This window comes from Cataglyphis hispanica, chromosome 4, assembly GCF_021464435.1.
Source record: "Cataglyphis hispanica isolate Lineage 1 chromosome 4, ULB_Chis1_1.0, whole genome shotgun sequence".
NCBI classification, from domain to species: domain Eukaryota; kingdom Metazoa; phylum Arthropoda; class Insecta; order Hymenoptera; family Formicidae; genus Cataglyphis; species Cataglyphis hispanica.
The window spans coordinates 5,402,134-5,425,746 of record NC_065957.1 but is presented as its reverse complement, the minus strand read 5'-3'; the positions used below and the strand labels follow the sequence as shown (position 1 = coordinate 5,425,746).

The following is a 23,613-nucleotide window of genomic DNA, read 5'->3' as shown; positions in this document are numbered from 1 at the left end:
TCTCATGGTTCGTTGGAATCGAAGTATTTATTATATAGCTATTTACTGTATTAACTTCCTCATTAGAAACCAACGGATCGATTATATATCTAGATTTGCAGCATAATAAATTAATTTATGTCATCTCTCTTTTTCTCATCGAGATTAAAAAATTATTCATGTATAAATATGATCGTTTAAAGAGCTGTAATCAAACCCGTTTAAATTGTATCAATATAAATTGAAGATTAATCTATCTACATTTAAACTCTCCGACTTTTATTAACAATTATTTATTTCAAATCAAAGCAGATGGAAAGCTAAATTTCTTATTATATTACATTAAACATCAATATATATTTGCATTTATTTTTGTTTATTATAATGGTATATTTAACAGAATATATATAAATATCGCAATGTTGTGCACATGAAAATATTAGGTCAACATTTATTATCGCTAAATTCTCATTTAATAATTAAATAATCGGAAATGGAGCTAAAGGTACATACACATACATATATATATGTTACACACATATGACGAAAAGAACATTACAAGATTTATTATGACATTGGAGATATAGATACAATATATTATGCGATAGCGTAAATTTTCTTCCAATAACAATTAAAAATATAATTGTGCAACAATATAGAAATAAATACAGTACTGACATGTTTATATTAGATAAATATGGCTTTTCAATATTATATAAGAGATATTATTCATATTTATCATACAGTAAATTGTAATTATGTGCTAAACAATGACATAACTTATTGCAATAGAAAACACAAACAACTTAATCTTATGATAATCTTATGTCGATATTATCACTGTATTTTATAACTGCAAAATATTAAAAATTCAGAAATAAAAAATGTATATATATATATATATATATATATATATATATATAATATACGTAATATAATTTTATTTTTAAAAGACATACAAATACTACATAAACTTTTAGACATATTTAAAAAAGACATACATGTACTATATAAACTTTTAGACCATACATTAAAAAAAAGGTTCTCCTTTGTTCCCTTTTCAATTTTCATTTTACACATGATAAATATTTTGATTATTAATTAGAGAATATTATTAATTAGAGATTATTAATATAGAAGTTGACAGAAAAAAAGATTAATAAAATAAGACAATCTAAAAAAAAAAAAAAATTCAAAAAAATTTTTCTATGATATCTCCGTTAAAGTACTGCCTATTTTTTTAACATTTACAAGTGGATGGTAAACTGTTGGTGATGCACGAATTTTACACCAAATTTTGGAAAAAAGAGATTTCGAGATCTCATTATCGCTTTTAACTTCCACGGACGATCGGTTTTGTTCTTTAGAGTATTTAGAGAAATATTTATTAAAATAGCTGCATTACTATTTGCGAATAAATTTAACTTTTGGATAAATTTAAATTTATTATTTATCGGAAAAATGAAAAGATTTATTATTTATCAGTAAATGTATTACTTAACTCTTTGTACAATATATAATAAAATATTGATAATTTGTACAATATAGAATATTAATATGGTTATAACAAACTTATTATTAAAGCCCGATGGTAACATGTAACAAAATCAATGATTTATATTATTTATTTAATCACCTTCCGCCAATATTTGTCTTTCTCCAATATTTTCGGAAAGAAATGAATCGCGCGCATATATTTCGTTCTGCGATCGTCCAGGGATTAAAACGAACGCGGAAGAGAACAATCCGTGCTTCTCGACGAGAACGCTTTATTGGATTAGATTTTCGTCCTCGCTTAATTCTTTGCCCAAACTGAGCAGATATTTTGGGCCGATGACGTCGTTTGGTCTCCTTCCGGATACGGCTATTTCGCCCGTTGCCAGCTTCCAGTCTCGTTTCCCGATGCCGAAGCTGAAGGGCTGGCCGCCGCGCTTGTCATCTATAAAGTCGTCCAGGTTATCCTCGCGAGAATGATAGCCTTCCATGTTGTCGACCGAGAAATAGTCCATACTCAGGGGACGATATCCATTATTACGCTTCCCTATGCCGAACCTGTAGTCCCTGAGACGTTTTCCGATACCGAACGAGAACGGTCGCGTCCGCTGCAAAAAAAGTTCCGATGCAAAAAAAAAAATACGAGTAAGATTGTGACAAATAAATTTCATTTCTGCTCGAGCTATATTTTATTTTTTATGCATTATTCCATGTCGAAAAGTGTTAAATGGCGATTTAATTAATAAAGTAATAAAGATTTATTTTGCCTAGTGATTTATTATGCGAATTTTTAATATATCTCTTGAATATCTGATCTGATCATTTTTCTAACCATTTTCCAATCTTATGACGAAATTATTCCCTGAAAAATTGAACGTTATATTTTCATCCGGAACTCACTTTATCCTCGCTATTGTCGATCCATCGCTTTCCAATGCCGAAGTTGTACAGAGGTAGCCTCTTGTACTCGGAGATGTAAGCGTACGCCCTTTTCTCAGAGGGCTTATCGTAGCCCTCCGAGCTGCTCGATAACGGATTCAATCGTGGAATATGCAATGACGAGGACGGTGCCTCCTCTACTGCCGCTGTTGATCGTCCAACGACGCTCAACAGGTAGAACATAATGATTTTCAAAGCGATCAGACTCGTCTTAGACTTCATGATGCTGCTTCGAATCTATCTGAAAATATAAAGGTCACGCGAAATTGTAATTTATAACCACCTGAGTATTCGGATATCACGGAACAGAATTTCCTCACTGTTAACAATGTCATACAAACTTCCGCGGCGGTCCGAGATTGAGTTTTCAAATTCATTGACGCGCACGAAATCCGCACTCTTGTTGAAATTGCAAGAGAAAATTAGTTCAATCTCCATCAAATTATACATTTAGATTGCATAATAACTATTTATCCGTGCGGTTGTTTCCTGATGTGTCAAATTGTAGTCTTTAAAATTATATACGCGAGAAAGCGCAATATCTATATTTTATGTACATAACGAGGGTATAATTCAAATAACGATGAGTATTTTATTTCCAATGATAATCGCTGTTACGTTTTGCGGGATATTATATTTGTTACAAAATGGATTTAGCAAAATATGAAAATGCGTTAAAGCAATATTCCGCTAAAGAATTTACGGGCATTTCCGAGCACAGATGCACGCAAATGGAATTCTAGTATGTAAAAACAAAATAAGGAGTTATTTATACGACTGGCAAAGAAATAAATGCCATTGCGGTGGGAGAATAGCTTTTATTCGTAGAGATGTCGTGCCAATTTTACGACAAGGATTCTCTCAGTCGCATTCTCTCAACACCTTACTCCCTTGCCGAGGTATTTTCATTCGTCACCGGATCGGAATCCCGATAAATCTGGATAAAATCATAGGATGATTTTTTTATCTTTACTTCCCTTTTCCGCGAATAACGAAATTTTTTTCGCAATTTATAAGGTAATATAATCAGCAGATTCTATTGAAAGAAGAGTACGCGTCAATTAAATCGTGGATATATCTCTTTTTTTCCACCCACATAACATCACGTAATTCAAGCTAAAATAATCGTTGATTCAAAGATTTAACTAAAATATTTAAAAAAAAACATATATGTGAATTTTATTTTATTAAAAATCTGTTTGTAACATAAACATACCCGCATACATAGTTAAACCATTTGAAACAAACATTTCCATCAATTTAAAAGTAAAGTCATTGTTGCGCATTATGACTCTGCGATTTCAATATATGCGTGATCAAATATTTAATAGTTGCAATGGAATGAGCGAAAGAGCGAGCGGTCTGGCATGATTGGATGTCGCGATACTATATGGACCACTAAACCTGAAATCCCGTAGGGACAGTTCGTTCAATATTTGATGGTGAAATCCGACGGATTGCCGATCCCTCTTCGTCCTACTTGATCACTGCTTTTGAAGAGACTCAAACGGGTCAAGAGGAAGAATACGAGATCGATAAATATAAATAAAAATTACACCAACTAATAAAAAAATCTGTTATCAAAAAAGCACACGTTTCGAATGCAAATATTTAAATATATCTTCTCACGTGCATTTTTTAACATAGAAATCTTCGTAACTTCTTTTTATTGTTCATATAACATATTTATGAGTTAAATTTATATAAGAGCAATTAACTGATTTTTATTAAACAAGTGAAATTTGCAAAATTCACACACAATGTGTAAAATTTAATTTCGACGGATTATCAATGTGTACTAAATTTACCATTATTTATATCATTAAAAGAAAATAGTAATCGAGAAATATAATAAGCGTTTCTTGAATCTGATCCGATTCGTCTGCAATGTTAACTTGTAAGTGAACGAGATCCAATGAAAAGTTCATAGTGATTATATATATTGACATTTAAAAAGTATTTATTTTCGTTATACACAACATCATAGTATCATAATTATATTTATATTATTTCTGATAATAATATTGAATGTAATTGCAAATACCAGTTTGTCATCCTATATTGCATACGCAAGGATAAGAAGGTTGGAAATGTTTTCGAGAAAGTGAAAGAGTCAAGAAGCTTTCTGATGACTCACTTAAAGCTGGGAAATCGTTTGATGGTTGCAACAGGTGTCGTTCTCATTCTTTTCCCTTTCTTTTGATGTTTAATCGTGGCTCTACTTTTTCTAATCTCCCTCATCAACTTTACTTTCAATACATTTCACACATTTATTATCTTCTCATAAAATAGTTTTCATAAATTAATGAATAACGTTATTTCTAATCAGTTTAATAAATCCTGTCAAATTTCGAACTTTTCACAATTTATATGAATTGAGAAATTATTTCGGCCGCTTAAATGCTCCCAGGGTCAATTTATTCTTCGATAAAATACCAACAGCACTTTGTGATTGATTAATCATTTTTGGGGAAATAGCTATCCATCTCGTGAGCACCTTTTCTTCTATTTTAACATCTAATACTTTTGCAAAAATCTCGGAAATGGCATGTGACTTTTATTTAGATATACATATATGAACTAGTCCGAAATTTTTACGCATGGATACTGTATAAAAATTTATAGCAGCAGCTTTTATATTTCAATTCTCATTCTGTTAGATTTTGTAGTTTTTTCGTGCAAGAGAAAACTAAAAAATCATTTTTATTATTGTTATAAAACGTTATTATGCTTTTGACAATTGCGGATTTAATAATTATTACATTGTTTTTCAGGACAAAAAGAATAAAACGTCGCACAAATCGCTTATTTTAGCCCTTTTTTCTCTGACGATGAGGAAAGTTTACGTCACTTAGATGTCAAGTGTCTCAAGAATTATTGGATTCCTCTTCGAAAGAAAAGAAACTTCTTTTATTGATTTCGTCGACAAAATTTTTTATGTTCACAAATGAAAAATGATTAAAAATGTACTTGATTGCAAATGCACAAGAAATATGCAAATAAAAGATGTGTGGAAAAAAAAATATTAGGTTTCTATAGTAAATAAAAAAAAAAGATACACACGAACGCATAAAAAAGAATTTAAATTTGTTCTGACTTTTTTTACCTGTTTTTATAAAAGTTAAAAATATTCCAATTTTATGCGCTTTCTCTGCTTGTCGTCATGCTAAAGTGAGCAAGCAAAACCTTTTGCAATATCACAAAAAATGGTGAGGCGAAAGAAAATGTTACAAAGAAAAAGTATGTGACAAAGAGGTTGCTTTCAAATTTTATTCGGGTTAACCTTTAAACATCGATGCGGAGGATGTTGATATACATGAAATTCTCATAAAATTTACGGGATTATTCTTTAAAAGAACTACTTTATATCACGCAAATAATGTTATATAACAGTTAAGTTCTTACATAGATACACACTTTATTGTTTGATACATGCGAGCATTAAATTTACGAAAATACGTACCAAAGAAAAGTTGAATATTATTAATTTTGAAATTATTTTGATTATAAAATTTTTAATATTTACAATATAAAGTTGATCTATAATCCATATATTGCAACATGTTGTATATGCTTACTATTAAATAGTTTATTACTAAATATTGAATGTAGAAGGAACGTATAGGACTCACATTTGTATAATATCGTAATAATATTGAAACAGAGACTTATAATATATAATTAAATTGGACATTGGTAAAACCAGACGCGTTCGTGTTCCGATGAAAACAACTTAATGTCAAACACAGCTTTATTTCCTGTAGAAATAACTATGTGGACTATCTGGGCGTTTCGCAAATACATGACATTTTGAATAAGCGAATGCATAAGTGGAGAAAAAAAATACCAAACAAAAATACGCGCTTAATATACAGCATATATACATTTTAGCATGTAGAAATATTAGTTATATTTTGTTACAAATGTTTGTATTAAATTTGGACATTTATTGAAATTATATGAATTTTTGTAATGAAGAAAAAAGATTCAATTCAATTTTTTGCGTTCACTCCTTTTGGCACGTCAAATTTTTTTCAACCAAGTTATTATAGGTCAGACTCATATCGTGACGACGTCCCTTTAAAAATTCTGATGAGACGACACACGCATAATGGGCCGGCTTCAAATTCACGTCAAATAAAGCAGAATACTTGGCCAATCCACATGACAGGCATCATTTGTTCCGATCGACGATAATCTCTCGTACCGGATCTTTCACGGTCTAATTAACATTTCGTATGCGTTGGCATCAATCATCAACGATCCACTCAAGAAATTATATCATAAGCATTTTGATTCACGCATTTTTTAGATGAATAAGTATAGGCTGCTGCTCCGGAATGATATCTCGACTTAAATTTTTCTTTCGAAGTGTTCAACTAAATTTTCTCTCTCCTCGTACTCATAAAACACTAATCCTGATAATCTTGAAAGATATTTATAGAATATGCTTCGTAAAGTCGTTCCGGTAATATCTTGGCGCTTGGCTTTCAATAGGAATCGGAATTACATTACGTTCTGTAAGAAATTTTATTTTACGATATTATAATATATATTAACGGCTTCTGATCGAATTTCTTTTGTTAACGATAGGCACTGAAGACTTTTATACATCTTTCATAGCAATATATGCGGGAAAATTCCGGTAAAAGGAGAAAAAATAATAATAACTTATCGAATAATGGTGCGGCAAAATCGTTTTCGATGATTCAGTCTCTTTTTCTATAAGTTAATATATCCTTTTTTATTTCGTACTTTATTATTCTGACTACTTGTAATTGATATTTTTGAGATACATTTATTCTAATCGTTTTCTCCATTATATTTCTTTGGTAAAAGTATATCGAGAAAACTCAGAAAATAATAAATAGAATCTAAAGACAATTTGAAAACTTTAATTTTGTGTATGGACACAAACATTGACAAATCAATTTATTCATTTCGAAAACAATTGAGTGCAAGTGTTTTTTTTTTTAAAATGTCTGATTCAATTATAAATCTTCATGTCTGTGACATGTTCGTTTTATATTTTTATATTGAACGACCCTCTTGTAATCGTGCTAAAAACTGTGAACTGCTAGAAATTGTATTCAAAATAACTGTACCACATCAAAAGCTACATTGAAACAGGAAGCAAAACATTTTCGCGAGCGTTATTGGTGTGTAACCGTTCGCGATGTTTTATCTCTTCGCGGGAAGTCGAAAGAATGCAAAAAGGATCTCACGTTTATTTCAATTGGCTATGTGCAAAGAAACTCATGCAAATCATCACGCAATTTTCCTGCGTTTTTTCTTCCACTTCTCTTTTTACAGATTAACACACAAGCATAGCAAAAAGCGAAATCAAATGTTCAAAAATAATTCACTCTTCTCAAATATAATATCGCTATCTTATCTTTTATTTTAATTTGAAAATAATTCATTCTTCTCAAATAATATCTTATCTTTTATTTTAATGTTTTTGTCATTCGCAGTTTAATTGTAGTTTAAATATTTATAAGGAGATGCAGACGCGCGTTCTCATTAAGCACGTGCAGCATCATCGAATTACTTTCGCAGATTTGCAAATCTTGCGACATAATTTCTCATGTTTTCTTCATGAGTATGCAGAAAGACGCTTAAAGAAATTCTAACAATGTTTGCACGTGTTTTAAAAAAGTTATCTTTTATTAAATCTTGCCTTCTGAGCTTAACGATAATCTCATTTGTTGCTTTCAAATTAGCATCATAATTAAAGATTATTGCTTTCTTTCTTTTCCTAATTTATAACTCACTTTGATTTCTGTTTTTCTCGTCACCATTGTCACAATTTCATAACAATTAAAATATTTTTTATTAAAATGCAAATTTTGCAGTGATTTACGTATTACAATTAAAGTCCTTTAATTCCTTTCAGTTTAAGTCCTTCCATTACGTATTACAATCAATAAAGCTATCTGAAAGATACTATTAATTAAATTAAATTTAAAAATTAAATAATTAAATTTAATGTAATAATTAAATATGTAAAGCCGGATGCGAAGCTTTTTGTACGCCAGATCATTCCCTATAATAGAGAAATCAGTTTCTATTTAAATCACCTTCCATTTAAATTACAGGATGTCTATTTTAGAAGTTGGTTAAATTGTCGGAGTTTCTCATCATGCGCATGTCAACACAGATGTAAAGCACTGTGTACGGATAAATACTAGAATAGAAGTCTAAAAAGATATATATACATGTATATATATATATATATATATATATATATAATATTCTATTTTAAAGATTATATAAGAGTAGAAAGACATTCTCCGATAATTCGCTATTTCGATTATTGCAATTATCAGTTTATCATCTTTTATAATATCGCGCCTTTTGTCGAGTGCTCAACATTTAATGTTTCGCTTCGTAATAAACGAGATTATTTTAAAAGCGAGAATTGCACGAACAAAAGCGAAAATTTTCTATCAACTTTTTCTATCAGTGCCTTTAAATCTGACATAGTGACGCATATGCAGTATAGTTTGCATTCTTTACAAAATAAAATTTTTTTTTCACTTTTAAAAGTCAAAGATTATGAGAGTATAAATTACGTTAAACTTTACTTTATTTGTAATCGACTTATACAAAGTATTCTAGAAATATTAATGCCATTTTAGATGCTCTCTGGGTATTCATATGTGTTTGTGTGTATATCTGAAATTTTTTAAGCAAAGATATTGGCTCGCTCTCTTTATAATAGCTTCAAAATTGTAGAGAATTGTAAGTCGAGGCTCTTTTGTAAAGTTAATTAAAACATTACTAATATGTAGTACAACTTTATTAATTTCACGCGCACTTTATTATGTTTATTAAAGTTTTAATTAAAAGCTTATAGTTGCAAAAGCTAGTTATAATAATAATGTGTCACATATATTAGACTTTATTCTTCAGCAAATATTGATAGACAATATTGCAAACAATCGATGAAATTAATCTCTTTCATGACGCACGTAATAGTTTAAAGTGCATTCAGTCGCTGTCTCGAGATCGAGTAAATATCAATGTGCTCGAAGAGAATTGATACTGAAGCACCTTTCTACGTTTCCGCGTAACACGCAGCCTCGCGGTCCCACCTTCCGTTTTGATAAACGCTATAATTCGAACACTTCCCCCGATAGGACGCCTACCTATATTTACTTTATGCACATGTCTACATTTTGTACGTCATACATAACAATAGCAACAAGAGGCGCTGACGCTGAAGGCGACAAGTGTCTGCAACTCTACATACAAGGAAGAAGAGCATCTCCTCTGGAGTGATAACTATGTTACGAGACGATAATATTATCATCGATCTTGTCGAGTACAACCACGAGAACAGAGAAAGAGAGAACAGCTTCTCTCTTTAGGCCCGGAAATGAGATTAACCAACGTCACTTAGATGTCCCCTTCTTTTCCCCATGATAGCGCAGAGAGATATATTGGGACTAAATTAAATCTCTCTCTCTCTTTCTCCCCATCTCTTTCGCCTCGCTCGCCTTAAGGTTTTGGCTTTCATGCTGACCAGAAAATAATTATACCAGATACAATCAACCAGATACGAACAACCGCAAGAGTGGGCTGATTAATCGCGATGACGTACATTTTTATCGCGCTTCTTGCGAGCGTGATTTATCGCGAAACTTTTACAATAATGACATTTCATAATATCACTTTGTAAATATCTGACAATCTCTATTTTATCGTTTGCATCACACGTGTGTCAGTTGTCCCACTGGACTGCGACCGCTGATTCCGACCGTTTGATCGCCAACGGCTAGGTCCATGTGATTTGCCTCGTGCGGAATAATTCTATCGCAATGAGATGATATCGACTACGAATATGAGCGAAGCCATGAATACATTATACATATTTTTTCACAAAAATAATTAGTTTCTTGTTCCAGTAATCTTGTTCGAGTAATCATAAAATATAGAGTGATAAAACAGAGAAAAATACAATTTTCATTATTATCATTTTGAGCTTACACCTGGCAATACGCTTACTCCCAAGTAACGCGATACACATCAAGTAATAGAGTTTGTCTATTTTATATATATTATTATTTAAATCAAAGGAAAAGCACGAACGAGAGAAATCCGATCGAATACACGTGACTATTCGTTCTGATAAAAGCTTGCGAATCTTCTTCTCTGCAAACCGTTAATTAACGTAGTGTAAAGAAACGCGAAAGTAAACGGGCTGCACTATGACAAACAACGTGGCATTTAATGCCCCATCAAGGGAAACCGTCGAAGGCTCATGAGTTGCCACTATAATTAACGACGCAGCACTAATGACAGCGCAAACGAAATTATGATGATGCCGTTTGCGACGCGTGAGCAACAGACGGAACAAGATCTTACGGCGTAGAGTAAATCTCGCGATAAGGAAAATAGGTGCGAGGCGAGATAACTTACGTTACTTTGTTCTTTCGCGCGAATATTGTGCTCTCTATATATAACCGGGACTGTCCTAAGGGTTTTCTTCCCCTCCCCTCTCCCCGCCGCCGCCCCTTCCCCTGCCCCTCCCTCCTCCTCCTCCTCCCTCCTCCTCCCTCCTCCTCGTTTCTACTTTGCAACTTTATTGTCTACAAAGAAGCCTGCGAGCGATATTGTGCAGAAAAAACACATGCGTATATGAGCAACAAATATATTCCAAGATTTCCAAGAATATACAAGAGTCACGCGAATACTAGTGTAACAATTTAAATTTCAAATTTTGCGAAAGTGTGACGTGAAGACATAAAAAAAAAAAAATAAAAAAGAAATAATAAATGTGATAAACAAAATATATAATATATTTATTATAATATATTTATTCTCCGTGTCAAATCATTTTTCGAAAGACAGAGCGAATTTAATTTTTAACATTTAAATTGCACTAATTGATTTAATTTGCTCTAGAAGGAGCGTTGCCTTTATCAGAGACAGAGAGATCGTAAAGTGTCATGTGCTTAAAGCGTACAACGTTCACGAAAAGAGACGCACTTTATCTTCGTCTCGTGCGACGAGTCTGGTTAGCGCGCGGTTTCTGATTTCGTCCGCACAAAATAATACGTAAGCCCGAGGCGAGCTAATAAGCCACGCGAAATAGCCGAGGTAAGTAGCGACTTATGAGCGGCAAACAAGTCCGACAATAACGGCCATCCAATAACCTGCGTCTAACGGCGCGTTTCCCCATTCTTTGTCTCTCCCTTTCCCGGATATTTTACTCGCCTTCTTTCTTTCTCCCCCGCTTCAAGCGCTCTCATTAAACGCACGCACTGTCCACCGAGATTATTCCCTTCGCCTATAAACACACTCTTCCAGTATCCATTTCGTAACTGATCCGCGCGATCTCTATTCTTATCCTGTCTAAGAAAAGAAGATCTTTTTTCTTTCTCGTTAAAATTACAATTTGCATGTCATAATTAGCGTTTCATTTGCTGTACTTAATCTGAAAATAATAATTATACAGTGTCTTGTTTTATCTTCTTTCTTTTTAAAATTCATTATTTTATCGGGGTAAAAAAATACTTTGCTATTCATAGAGCTGCGATACTTTGTGGATAACAGCTTGTGTCTTCAGAGTCTTATTAAGGGTTAATATACTCATCACGATAACGAAACAATTATCTACATAATGAGAACCGACGAGGTCTCATTGGTTCAGCGCTATTGTTTTACTGTTTCATTGTGTTCCTCTCAACAGCATGCGTAAGAAGAGAGAATAACATGATATACTTTAATAAAGTAATGCGCTGATTTGTTCAATGTTTTCAGTAATCTAATTGTCTTTAAAAACAAATGAAATTTAAGATGATATAATTAATAACATGTCTTTTTATAAGAAAAGAAAAAAATAACTTTGACGCAAATTCTTCACTTTAACATATGTTTCAATTTTATGAAGTAACTTCACATTCTGATGTGAATTGAATCCAAATTTAATATTCGATAATGTAATCAAAAAAGTTTCATTCTTCTTCATCTTTTAAATGTCCTCGTCATATTACGTGACAGGCACGCGTATTATTTAGCCAATTCTTTTCTCAGGAATACGATGATCGTTTATACTGTCGCACGCTAATGGCAATAGCAACCTAATTTAATTCTCGATTCTGCCATGTGAACTCTTTATTATCATCGAGGGTCAACCTACCTAATCAAAGAGTTCATTTTCACAGTTGAGACACACGCATTGAAATGCCGAAAAAAAATCATCATTGCAAAAACGAGAAATATCAAGAAAAATATCAAGCAGATTTATCGGTTGAAGAAACAGAGATCAATTTTTTTCGTGAGAGCTTGAATATTAAATGGCATTGACTTTCATTAATGGAGATATAATTGTCTGACGAATCTTGGAAATCGAGTCTGGGAAATCTTGAAAAGCGACCAAGATAGATCAGCGAAATTTTTGTTTCCATTTCTCGAAGATGACGTGAATCTTAATCAATTTTTCGTCGTTTCGCGCGGTCGGAAAAAATTATTGCGATTTTGCAGAAATTTTTTTTTTTCACAGAAAAACAAATAAACTCTCTTCTAGATATTTGCAATTTGTAATATTTAAGAGGATATAAAAGGGAATATCAAAAGATTTCTTGAAAAAGCGTATAACATGTTATTTTTGTCAACAATTTTATAAAAATATAAAAAGAACGATGATTCTACAATAAATATAAATTTAGAAATCATTTCTTTATGTGCGCTTTTAAATGTTATCTTTTATACTACAAACGATAATTTACCTACGCGATTGCTCGCATGTAAATTGAAAATTTATCGAAACCCATGAGATTAGTAAAATATGTAATCGTTATAAATTTAACGATTTCTTTTTTTTATAAATTAAATATATTTATTTTAAATATATTAAATTGATTTAATAGAGTTAACAGAGTAAATAGATTTTTATAAATTAAATAGTAAGAAATCTTTAGATTAAATGTTAACAGCTTTTATATTTGAATCTATGCCAAAAGTAAATTCTGTTTTGCGTCATAATTTTATCTTATAATCTAGCAAGTATGCAATATCGTATAATGGATATTTTCAAATATATGCCAACTATATATTGCATTTCCTAGAAGTAATAAATTGCAAGAAAATATTAAAAGCCGGAGTTGGGTGAAAAATAAAATATATACATGATAAAAGGGCAACTGTTCTGCTCCATATTGTTAGTTTGTAAAATTTTTAATTACAATCATTTCATTTGTACTTAAGTACAACTACGTTAAATTAGAAAGTTGATCTTAAAATGAATCCATGTTTTACATTTCTTTCGTACTTTTTTTTTTAATTTTCTAGTTTTTTAATTTTCCAATTTTTTGCTAAATTTAAATAAACTTAATTAATATAATATTTCAAAAATTCTACAAATATTTATTTTATTGTATTTGTTATGTGAAAAATTGAATAAAAAAAAAATAAAAAAAAACAATGCGGTGTTATTTCACACGCGATGTAAAAGATGAGCGTAATTAATGAACTGAAGAGAAGATGTAGCGAAGAACTTCGCAAACTTGTCCTTAAAATTCACTCACCTGTTGCTACTACCTTTATAGAAGTGCTTATAAGCAATAAGTGGAACAAAGGAAAAAATCGTTTTCTTCTCTCTCCCTCTCTCTCTCTTTCTCTCTTTCTCTTTCTCTCATAAAAATTTAAGAATACTTAAAAAACTATCACAAATTAAAACAATTAATAATTTTATTACTTAAAATAAATATAATCTCAGCAATATATTTTCGTTACCAAAAAAAAAAAAAAGAAATAAATTAAATAAACAAATCTATTTATTGATAAAATTCAAACATATTTTTTATTTAAATAATATTCACTCTCTTGCAGATAAAAAATTTGTGAACTAGTTTAAAAATATAATCGGCTTGTAAAAGATTGAAAGACATGATAAAAAGAACGATAAAATCAAAAGAATCATAAAAAGAATGATAAAAATCTGTTGTTACACGGTAGAAAATTTAAAAAAATAGGAAAGCAAAAAAAAGAAAAGAATAAAATTAAAGTATATGTTAATCTCCGCAGATATATTCTTTGTTGTTTCGGCTATCATATAAGTGAAAGTTCTTGCTATAATATCGCTAATTGCTACGATATCGTATATACATATTTGTGATAACTTTATCGCACTCAACAAACTCACTTTGCGTTCATTCCATCCACTATCAATGTAAACACTCAATCGAATCTATAATGCATTACCGTTCGAAACAAGTTTTCCCATCTTTAGTTCGACGGCGATCATCGCGAGTACCGCAGCAAAAGACGCGGACATTCGATAAATAAAAATTTAAGATCGATCACTGTTAAATTACAAGGGCAAGAAGAATCTAAACTTTATCGTGCGTAGAAAAATATACAATTACGATGATACAATTACAGCTTTCAGTAAGAGAGAAAAAAATAAGGACACATTTAAAGGAAGGACGCAAAAAAAGGGGAGCATCTCGAGATAAATTTCTCACCTGTTGCTGCGAAACTATCGGCGCAATTTCGCTGCAGATCCTGTTGGCGAGACCGAGGGTACGCGAATATCTCTTGAGAAGCCGCTGAAAGACGGGGAGCTTCCTGTCGCGTTTCTCGCGGGGATGAAACTCTCGTTCGAGCACGAGCGATTCTCCCGTTTGTTATCACGAGTCGTGATTGCGAGAGTACGCTACGAGTGGGGTGTCCTCCGTGAGTCACCGACAACGACGACGACGTCCGACACCGGGTACCGCGACTTGGATGTCTGCGCGCGCGGGAATGACAGCGAGAGCGTCGCGACGCCGGCCTTTATACGTATGTGTGCGTCGGCGCCTGTGCGTGTGTTGCCCTTGAGATCGGAGATTCCCACGCGTCTTTCTCACCCTTCGGTTCGTGTGCCGCCCTTCCTTCCTACTCTTTCTCTCTCCTCTTCTTTTCTTCCCTCGAGACGTCGCGACGTCTTTCGCGTACACGTGTGTGCGCGCGAGACATGCCGATGAGACCACGCATGATCCATGCATTGCCCAATTGCAACAGCGGGTTTGGCGAAGGTAAAGGGGAAGAGCAAAGAGACCGTGAGTCGTTTCACTTCTTCAATCCTCTGTATCTGAAAAACAAGCTTCCGGTGCACGCTGTGAACATCCGGTCATTTCGCACACTCGCATGCAAACGCGTCGCTTTGATTTTAACTTTGCGCGATTATTGAACAAAGTTCTATAGGAAATGTATCCTAAAAAGGACGACATGAATAATGTAGAATTTTTATTCGAACATATGATATATCGCGTGCAAAATATACACCGAGTAAAAAAAAAAAAGCTACTGTAAGAAAGAGTTTTTGTAAAAGGGCATACGGTTACTCGCAAATGTTGAAAAATAATTATTACAAGATCCTCTATAGCACAAGCAAACAGCGCGCCCGGTATACTTTAAATCTCTCTTTTAAACGAGAAGTAGATTGCCTTCTCATTAAATTACGCTCCCTGCGCTCTTCCAGTCTCATCTCTCGGAGAAACTCACTTGCTTCTCTTTACACTTTTCCCGAAGAATCTCGTCCCTATAATTACGATATCATGTCGCGTTTTCCGCGAGCGAACCTAGAATATGCATAAAATGGATTTCGTATCTTACCGGACAAAAGTTTCTCCATAAGCCGCGCGACCCCATCAGGGACCAAATCCACACACCAGTTAAGCGCGTTTATGGGTTTCGCGGTGGATGCATTACGCATCAACCGCATGCGGCTGCACCGCAAGATTTCCACTCTGGATTTTCCGCTAAACCGCTCGTAAACGAGCAGGTGCTGGTACGCCGGATTCTCTGCCGCTCTGACGTCATAAAAGTTCTGTCCGCGGAAACATTCGCCTCGAGGGAAACGAGACGAATCCACGCCAACGGCGGGATACTTTACATGTCTACGTCAGCGAGAAAAAAGATTTCCGTGATGAATTTCTTGTCTGATAATGGCGTGAAAATTTTTCGGGCGATAAAATTGACGAGAGCCAAAAAACAATAGATATATGAGCAAAGAATTTGATAGAATCTTTCGTTAGATAAAAATATTTTCCGTAAACATATGGTGTGAGAGATGCTCGATTTTATTTTATAATATTAAAATATTTACATAATATTTATGTCTTTGATTATTTAAACTAAAATTAAGATGCATGGACAAAAATTGCTATATAGTTTAACATTATTCATTTCTAATTAATTATTCCGTGCAATCATCCGCGAATACGTATAACTGCTGCATCGAGGATTTTGTTCGATTCAAACTACTTTTATAATTCTCATTATTATACGAATAGCTTGCAAATATGAGTAATTGTAACATTTTCAATATTACGACGTAATATCGCGTTGTGAGATTTATTAACATTATGAATAGTGAGTTAGAGAATAGTTTCATGTGACATTACATAAGTATAATAAAATTGAAAGATATTTATACATAAATGCGTCAAGAAAAGTATTACGTGTACACATTTACACATTTCTATTGAAAAGTAACAAAACGTGAATTTAACTGTTACGTCAGAACAAGTGTTTTGAATAAAAATTCGTTCATGAAATTATTGATTTAGAAGAGAATAAAGATGTATAAGTTAAAAGATAGATTTTACATTAAACATGCAAGTTGTAAGTGCAAATAAGCGAGGATCTATTTCGAATTTCCATGTCTCCTTTTCTTCAAGAATCCGTGACATTATTCTCATCTAATATTATTACATTAAAAACGAGGACATATAGACGAGAATAATTCTTGCGACGAGCAATGCCAAGAATTGGGATTCGCCCAAGAATGCGACGCGATTTCAGAAACGTGCTTTTTTCACGTATTTGCCGTAGTATTTTTACCCTTCAAGAATTTAAACTGCGACATTATAAGGGATGCATCGTCCTTTATCACGCGGATACAATCGATAATTCGATACATTCCACGTTCTATACGGAAAGTGCCGGTACGATAAAAAAAAGAAAAAAAAAAAAAAGGTAGCCGCGCATTTCGCATAGTTCGGCCTCGTCATCTACCTCGTAAAAACGTTCGCTCCGCGATCTGATAATGGACACGATTTGAAACCGCCGGGGTCGCTTCCCACGTGGATTTAAACATTGAGCAGCTGTCAATGACGCAAGATATTATAGGCTGATATTTCGATCATTAGCCGTGCTCGGCTAAATTAACTCTCGCTCTTTAACTCTACATATTCCTCCATCGCGATTTAGAGAGACTGATAGCATCTTTAATAAAGTACGAGTCGTAAATCGTCTGTCGTTTGCATCCGCGTGATTCTCTCTCTCTTTCCTTCTCTCTCTCTCTCTCTCTCTCTCTCTCTCTTGCTGAAATTTCTCCCGCGATTCCGCATTGAATGCCACGCGACCGATCGATACTTGCGCTCGGCGACAGAGAAGAGACGAAAGAGCGTGTTATCAGAGCGACAGGACGACGGATAAGGAGATTGAGAACGGGAATGCATCTCTCGTGCGATTAATTCTACGATCGTTCTCGTTAAAGGTCTCTTTTGGAGAATTTTTACAGGTTGGAGAGAGGAATTTTTCAATGTCTCCTCTCATCGAAACGAGAATGACACTGTAAAGTAAATGGCACTGTTCTACGCTCTTCTGTATCCCCACGTGGATATTAATTCCTTTAACACGAGATAAAAACAGGCCACTCTTACGTTTATGAAGGAAAAGAAAGGAAAAAATTAAGGAAAGTGAGAAAATTGCATTTTCAGCGAAGTTGATCATCGTCATCTTCAATTGTGTACAGTAGTAAAGTATTATTTTCTTAATTGATTATATTACGTCCTAATTGAAAATAATCGATAATAAACGCGAATCCATTAAGTATCTCATTGTCGAAGCATCAACTCAATGAGCAAAATATCTGCGAAATAATGTTCCAAAAAATTAGAAATTTAATTGTAAGAAGTTTTTTATAACAGTATTAAAAATTATAATTTTTAATAGATTGCACATGTTTTATATTGATATAAGAATATTATAAATAATATCGAGAAATTTGATGACAGCAAAAAATATATTAAATGATATACATAATATCATCATTAATCTATAATTATCATTTAATGTTATCATTAATAATAATCATTTATCATGTTATAGAATAATTCCTTAATTACAATGTTCAAATTTTTATCTTAGGTTTAATATCAATCATGCGCGAGAGACATTCGAACGACACGAAAGTAAATTGGAAAAACAAAATTTTATCTTAACTAATTTTATCTTATACGAGTTTCCAGAAAACACAACTCGCAAAGGTCAAGTTACTTTCGCCTCAGTTAGCGTTCGCTGCGATATTTCTTCAATCATCCCTCTCGCTCCTGTTTAACTGAAACTACATAGATAACGATGTAAGACCGCCATGTACAATATATACCATATCTCAATTATTAGATGATCAATATAGGTAACGACAAGATATCATACAGGCGACGTGTCTCCTTCTCTAAAGTATAATACGTAACGTTTCAATTAAACGTGATCGATGTCAACGATAATTCGGGCACACAGGACACTGATCCGTTCCACAATATCAGAGATCACGAGCACGCTAACAATCACGTTAATTGCAAAACCTAACCAACTGTTCATTATTATTATTAAGGTCCTTCTCAACGATTATGTCCGTCACCTGCGTGACCACCGTTGTCGCCCTTCTTGAAGCTCCACTTTTTCCCATGCTCATGTCCCTCCTTTTTGCCGTACTTCTCATCGTGATCGTAATGATGATCATCACCTTCGTCAATTTTATGGCCCTTATGCTCATGATGATGACCGCCTTTCTCGTGCTTCTCCTTTTTGCCGAATTTCTCCTCGTGATCAGCGGCATCGTGATGGCCCTTCTTCTCGTGACCTCCCTTCTTCGACTCGTGCTCGTGATGATGCTCGCCGTGCTTTTCAACGCCGCCGTCCTCGTGGAATTCATCGAAGAATTCCGTCTTCTTCTCGTATTCGTCCTGTATGTAAATTAGTAATGATAAAAAATATACTTTGACATATAAGAATTTTATTTTATTAAAAATTGAATTTTCATTGTCTTGTTTATGTTACCTTTTTGTGCACCGAATGCTCGCCATGCGTACTGTGCCCTTTCTTGTGTTCACCCTTCTCGCCAAACTCTGCTGACTTCTTACCGGCTTCACCGCGATGATGTTCTTTATGAAATCCGCCCTCCTCCTCGTGTTTCTTCTCCTCGCCATCTTTCTCCTCATACTCCTTGCTACCATGTTCTTTGTCGTGATGCCCCTTTTCGGTCTTCTCATGCTCGTGCCAGACTTTATAACCCTGTAAACGTTAAAGGAAATTTATTATTAGTAAAATTGATAATATTAAGTATAAATTCAATGATGTAATAAAAAAATGCAATGTCAAAATAATTTACTTTGTGCCCCTTTTCTCCGTCGTGTCCGTGATGTTCTTCTTTATGTTCTGCGCCTCCGCCTTCCTCGAATTCGTGATCTTCTCCATCTTTCTTCTTCTCATGATGTTCCTCATGTTTATGCGCGTGTTCCTGAGTTTCACCATGCTCGTGATCACGTGTTCTGTCTTTGTCATTTTCACTATCAAGTCGATCATCATCTTTGACATGCTGTCGAAGATGACGATGTTCCTCGTGAACGTGCTTAGGATTAGTTTCGCCGTATTCCTCATGTTTCTGCTCTTCGTGATGTGAATCTCTTTGGGGGATAGCTTGATGATACTTGCGCTTTTTCGTCGTTTTATCATCCTTGCTTTGTTTCTTCTCGTATTCTTTACGTTGTCTGTGAGCACGTTCATCCTTAGAGCGTCGAGGAATCAATTTGTCTTCGTCAACGCTCTCATCTTCGGAATCTTCATCGTCGCGATCTTTCTTATTATGAAGTTTCTTTCGATCGTAGCGTTCGCGATATTTCTCGTCAGGTTCGCGAGATTCGTATTCGCTATATCGCGGAAATTTATCGTCAAAGTATTTATTGACACTTGGGAATTTATCCTTAACGTCAGTCTCATGATCATGTTCATTGCGACGATTATTTTCTTTATCATATTTCTTACGATCGTAATGTTGTTTGTCACGCTCTTCTTCTTCAGAGTCATCTCTGTCATATTTACGTTTATTATATTGATAACGATGACCATGATTAGGCTGGTCTTCATTTTTTTCAGTATTGACATATTCGTCCTCTTGCGTTTCATCGACATCTTCTTCTTCATTTTTGTTATCTTTATGTCGAATATTATATTTTTCGGGTTTATCATTATTTTTATCGTCTTTATTATCTTTATCATCTTCATAATATTTATCCTGATAGCCATAATTGCGTTTTGGTTGTTGATAACGATCTTCCCTGTCTTCTTCTTCGCGATCCTCCCTTTCGCGTTCATTCGATGTCTTGTATTTCTTATGAGTTCTGTCATTAATCTGAGCTTTATGATTTTCAAAATTGTTATTATCAGAAGCTTCCGTGTTACTCTCATCTACGTCTGCGGCACGAGACTCATTTATTTCGATATTTTCTGCGTTTTTTTTATTCTTATTAAGCTCCTTTTCTTCTGTTCTTTGCGAAACGAGTCCGCTATTGTAATATGGCGCGAGAGCAGGTTTAACGGAAGCAATCGGTCGGACTTTTAGCAACGGAGTAGAAATAGGTTTCGAAGTTGCGTAAAGAGGAGTAGAAACGTGTTGCGAGGTTACCGCGTGCAAAGATTGCACTGGTTGTCCAAAGTTTTGATAATTTTGCGTGACTGTTCTCGGTACATTAAATACATTAGGTTCATTAACTGAATATATGTCCCCGAATTTATTATACAACGCGAGTCCGGCATTTGAATTTAAATTAGATCCTTTTTCATCCTTGGGATCATTATAAGAGGTGATTCTAGGTAGAAATCCATCCCTGCGAATGAGTTGAGGATTCTTCTCTTGCTGAAGAGTGTACGAAGTGGATGTTTGACTTGGAATATGAATCAGCCTCGCGGAATCCGTTTTTGTAGCTATTTGTTCCGCAGGATTCTCCGTAATAGCATAATAATCCGAGGTGGATATTCTTCGCTGATTGTTGACAGTAATCAGAGGACTTTTCGTGCCGATTACACCTGTATAAGGTACATCGTGATCTGCAAAGGCGGTTCTCTCGCTCGCGGAATTTGCTGACGGACTCGCCTCGGCGTTGACGTGCGTTGTGGAATCTCCTTCAGGTTTGAGGAGATTTATCGCGACGTAACGACGTGTCGAAGGCGTGAAAAGAGTCTCTGTTGGAAGAATCAGCGGAAGAACGTTTGCGGAGGAACGAGCAACCTGTTGGCGATTGAAACTCGTTGGTGAGGAACTTGGCTTTCCATACGGTATCTCGGTGACAGGTGAATCGGGCGATCGCAATACGGAGAATGGTCTCGGCATCCTGTTATATCTCGACTGAATGGTATTTGCATCACTCGGAAAGTTCAAATTATTCAAGTTATTTACGTTGAAAGCATTGTATGAATTATTATTGTTTGATTGTGGGATAGATGGAGATACGGTTTGAACCGAAGAATCTTGAGTGTTCCATTCGCGACGATTTTCAGGTTTTTTCGTCGATTCGGAATAAATGTTTGATGATGATTTTATGGACAGTGATTCATTTTTTGGCTTCGGTTGGCCTTCATTGGGAATTTCAGAATATCTTTCAGGCGTGCTTGATTCGTTACTGTCAGCAATTTTTTTGTTAAGTCTTGATTCTTCCGATGAACTCCGAGGAATTGTAACGGTGCGATTTAATTGCAAATACTTTTTAAGTAATTTCTTAGTCTTCTTCTCTTTTAGGGTGGGTGACGAAGGATCAGTATCGGGACGTGATTTTTGCTCTTTGTCGTCCTTTGGAGGGAGAATCTTTGCTTCTGAAATGTAAATTTCTCTCAGATTCTTCCTTGCCTGGGACAAATAAGGATTCAATGTCGCGTCAACGTTGCTAGATATTAATTCGGGCGCCCTTTGCGATATATTTCGCAGCACTTCGTCATAAGCCCTCTCAAGATCCGTTGTTGACCCTGCGGCCTTGTCGTGTAGTACATCTGAAGAACAAATATTATACATAGAAAACTAATCTTCGATATATATAAAAAGTCCTTATTTCTGACGGGCAAAAAAAGTAAACTTGTTTTATTTACCGTGAGCACCGTTGACGATTTTTCTCTTGGTTTTTCTCGATATGATCCTTTGCGGCTCGTATTTCGCGATTACGTGCTTCAGCCTTTCCAGATCGTCCTCGTCGTTCACGTCGGTCACAATGTGCGATTGTGCTGCATCCTGATCTAAATTCGATGATGTCTGCTTTGAATGTCCGCTTGACTGTATCTCGCGCTTAGATAGAAGCGAGAGTATGCGATCACCAATTGTCGCAGCATCTTGCGCCACCGCGTCCACTGTTAAGCGAGTGTTATTGCCGCTTCCGCTGATAGTCAATTCTTCCAGAATAATTTTAGGATTATTTTCGACCCTCGTGTCGTTGCGTCCGGCGACTGCGTCATCGATTCGTAAAGTTAGCTGTAAATATACCGATATTGTCGATTTTGATATCATAAATATGTAATCAAGTTTGCATTGTGCAAGCATCATTTTACGAGGGAACATTGCAAAGCATCAATCAAATTTTATTCATTTGAAAAATTGATAATATGATATGGCTTCTTTCATTATTTCATATATTTAATGGCGCGGTAAGAACAATAATTATTCTCTCATAAATGTAATAAAATTGATTGTTGCTAAATTTGTCACGCATACTAATTAGATTGATATCAATTTGGACAAGATCCCGTATAATATTTCACGATATCGGCCACTACCACACACCACTAGATTTCCCGTCGCTTCAGCGCATTAATTAAAAGTTGACATAAACACGCGCCCACCCTTTGCTGCTGGCAGCCCTCTCGTTTGCACATTTATTGCGGATTATTTATTTTTGATTACTCTTGTGGCAAAATGTACATATATTATTACACAATGACACAATATATGCTACTACAATAATTAATTAAACCTGCATTAATTATATTTATATTTTTGTTCTTATATCATTGTTTTTATCATTAAGGGCTTCTCTAAAAATTTTTAAAATTATTATCGAAATATTACCAAGTAAATCAATAATAGTAGCACCGTGGCTACCGATTTTCGGCAGGTTTCCATGACTCGTCGAGTCCTCGACGAAGACTGAACTGCGATCTTGA

The 23,613-nt window shown here is 34.4% G+C and overlaps 2 protein-coding genes across 2 annotated transcripts; both read right to left on the bottom strand.

The window, feature by feature from the left end:
* Positions 1-948: 948 nt before the first annotated feature.
* On the bottom strand, positions 949-15,154 carry LOC126848590 (allatostatin A). Its single transcript, XM_050589579.1, has 3 exons — positions 14,886-15,154; positions 2,374-2,653; positions 949-2,081 (listed from the first exon to the last, which is right to left on the bottom strand). The coding sequence occupies exons 2-3, from the start codon at positions 2,632-2,634 to the stop codon at positions 1,749-1,751; spliced, it is 594 nt and encodes a 197-aa protein (XP_050445536.1). The 5' UTR covers positions 2,635-2,653; positions 14,886-15,154; the 3' UTR covers positions 949-1,748.
* Positions 15,155-18,414: 3,260 nt separating this feature from the next.
* On the bottom strand, positions 18,415-23,609 carry LOC126848551 (protein phosphatase 1 regulatory subunit 12A-like). Its single transcript, XM_050589515.1, has 5 exons — positions 23,519-23,609; positions 22,549-22,924; positions 19,802-22,452; positions 19,471-19,704; positions 18,415-19,376 (listed from the first exon to the last, which is right to left on the bottom strand). Exons 1-5 carry the CDS (start codon positions 23,570-23,572, stop codon positions 19,032-19,034), a joined length of 3,660 nt encoding a protein of 1,219 aa, XP_050445472.1. The 5' UTR covers positions 23,573-23,609; the 3' UTR covers positions 18,415-19,031.
* Positions 23,610-23,613: the final 4 nt, after the last annotated feature.

What these genes read in the sequence shown, in the direction of transcription:
- LOC126848590 (XM_050589579.1), bottom strand. Translation starts at nt 2,634, where the DNA reads ATGAAGTCTAAGACGAGTCTGATCGCTTTGAAAATCATTATGTTCTAC. An exon ending in TCGACAATAGCGAGGATAAA is followed by an intron (nt 2,082 to 2,373) that starts GTGAGTTCCGGA and finishes CTTTTTTTGCAG; the next exon opens with CGGACGCGACCGTTCTCGTT.
- LOC126848551 (XM_050589515.1), bottom strand. Translation starts at nt 23,572, where the DNA reads ATGGAAACCTGCCGAAAATCGGTAGCCACGGTGCTACTATTATTGATT. An exon ending in ACGGAGAAAAGGGGCACAAA is followed by an intron (nt 19,705 to 19,801) that starts GTAAATTATTTT and finishes TAACGTTTACAG; the next exon opens with GGTTATAAAGTCTGGCACGA. An exon ending in AGCATTCGGTGCACAAAAAG is followed by an intron (nt 19,377 to 19,470) that starts GTAACATAAACA and finishes ATTTACATACAG; the next exon opens with GACGAATACGAGAAGAAGAC.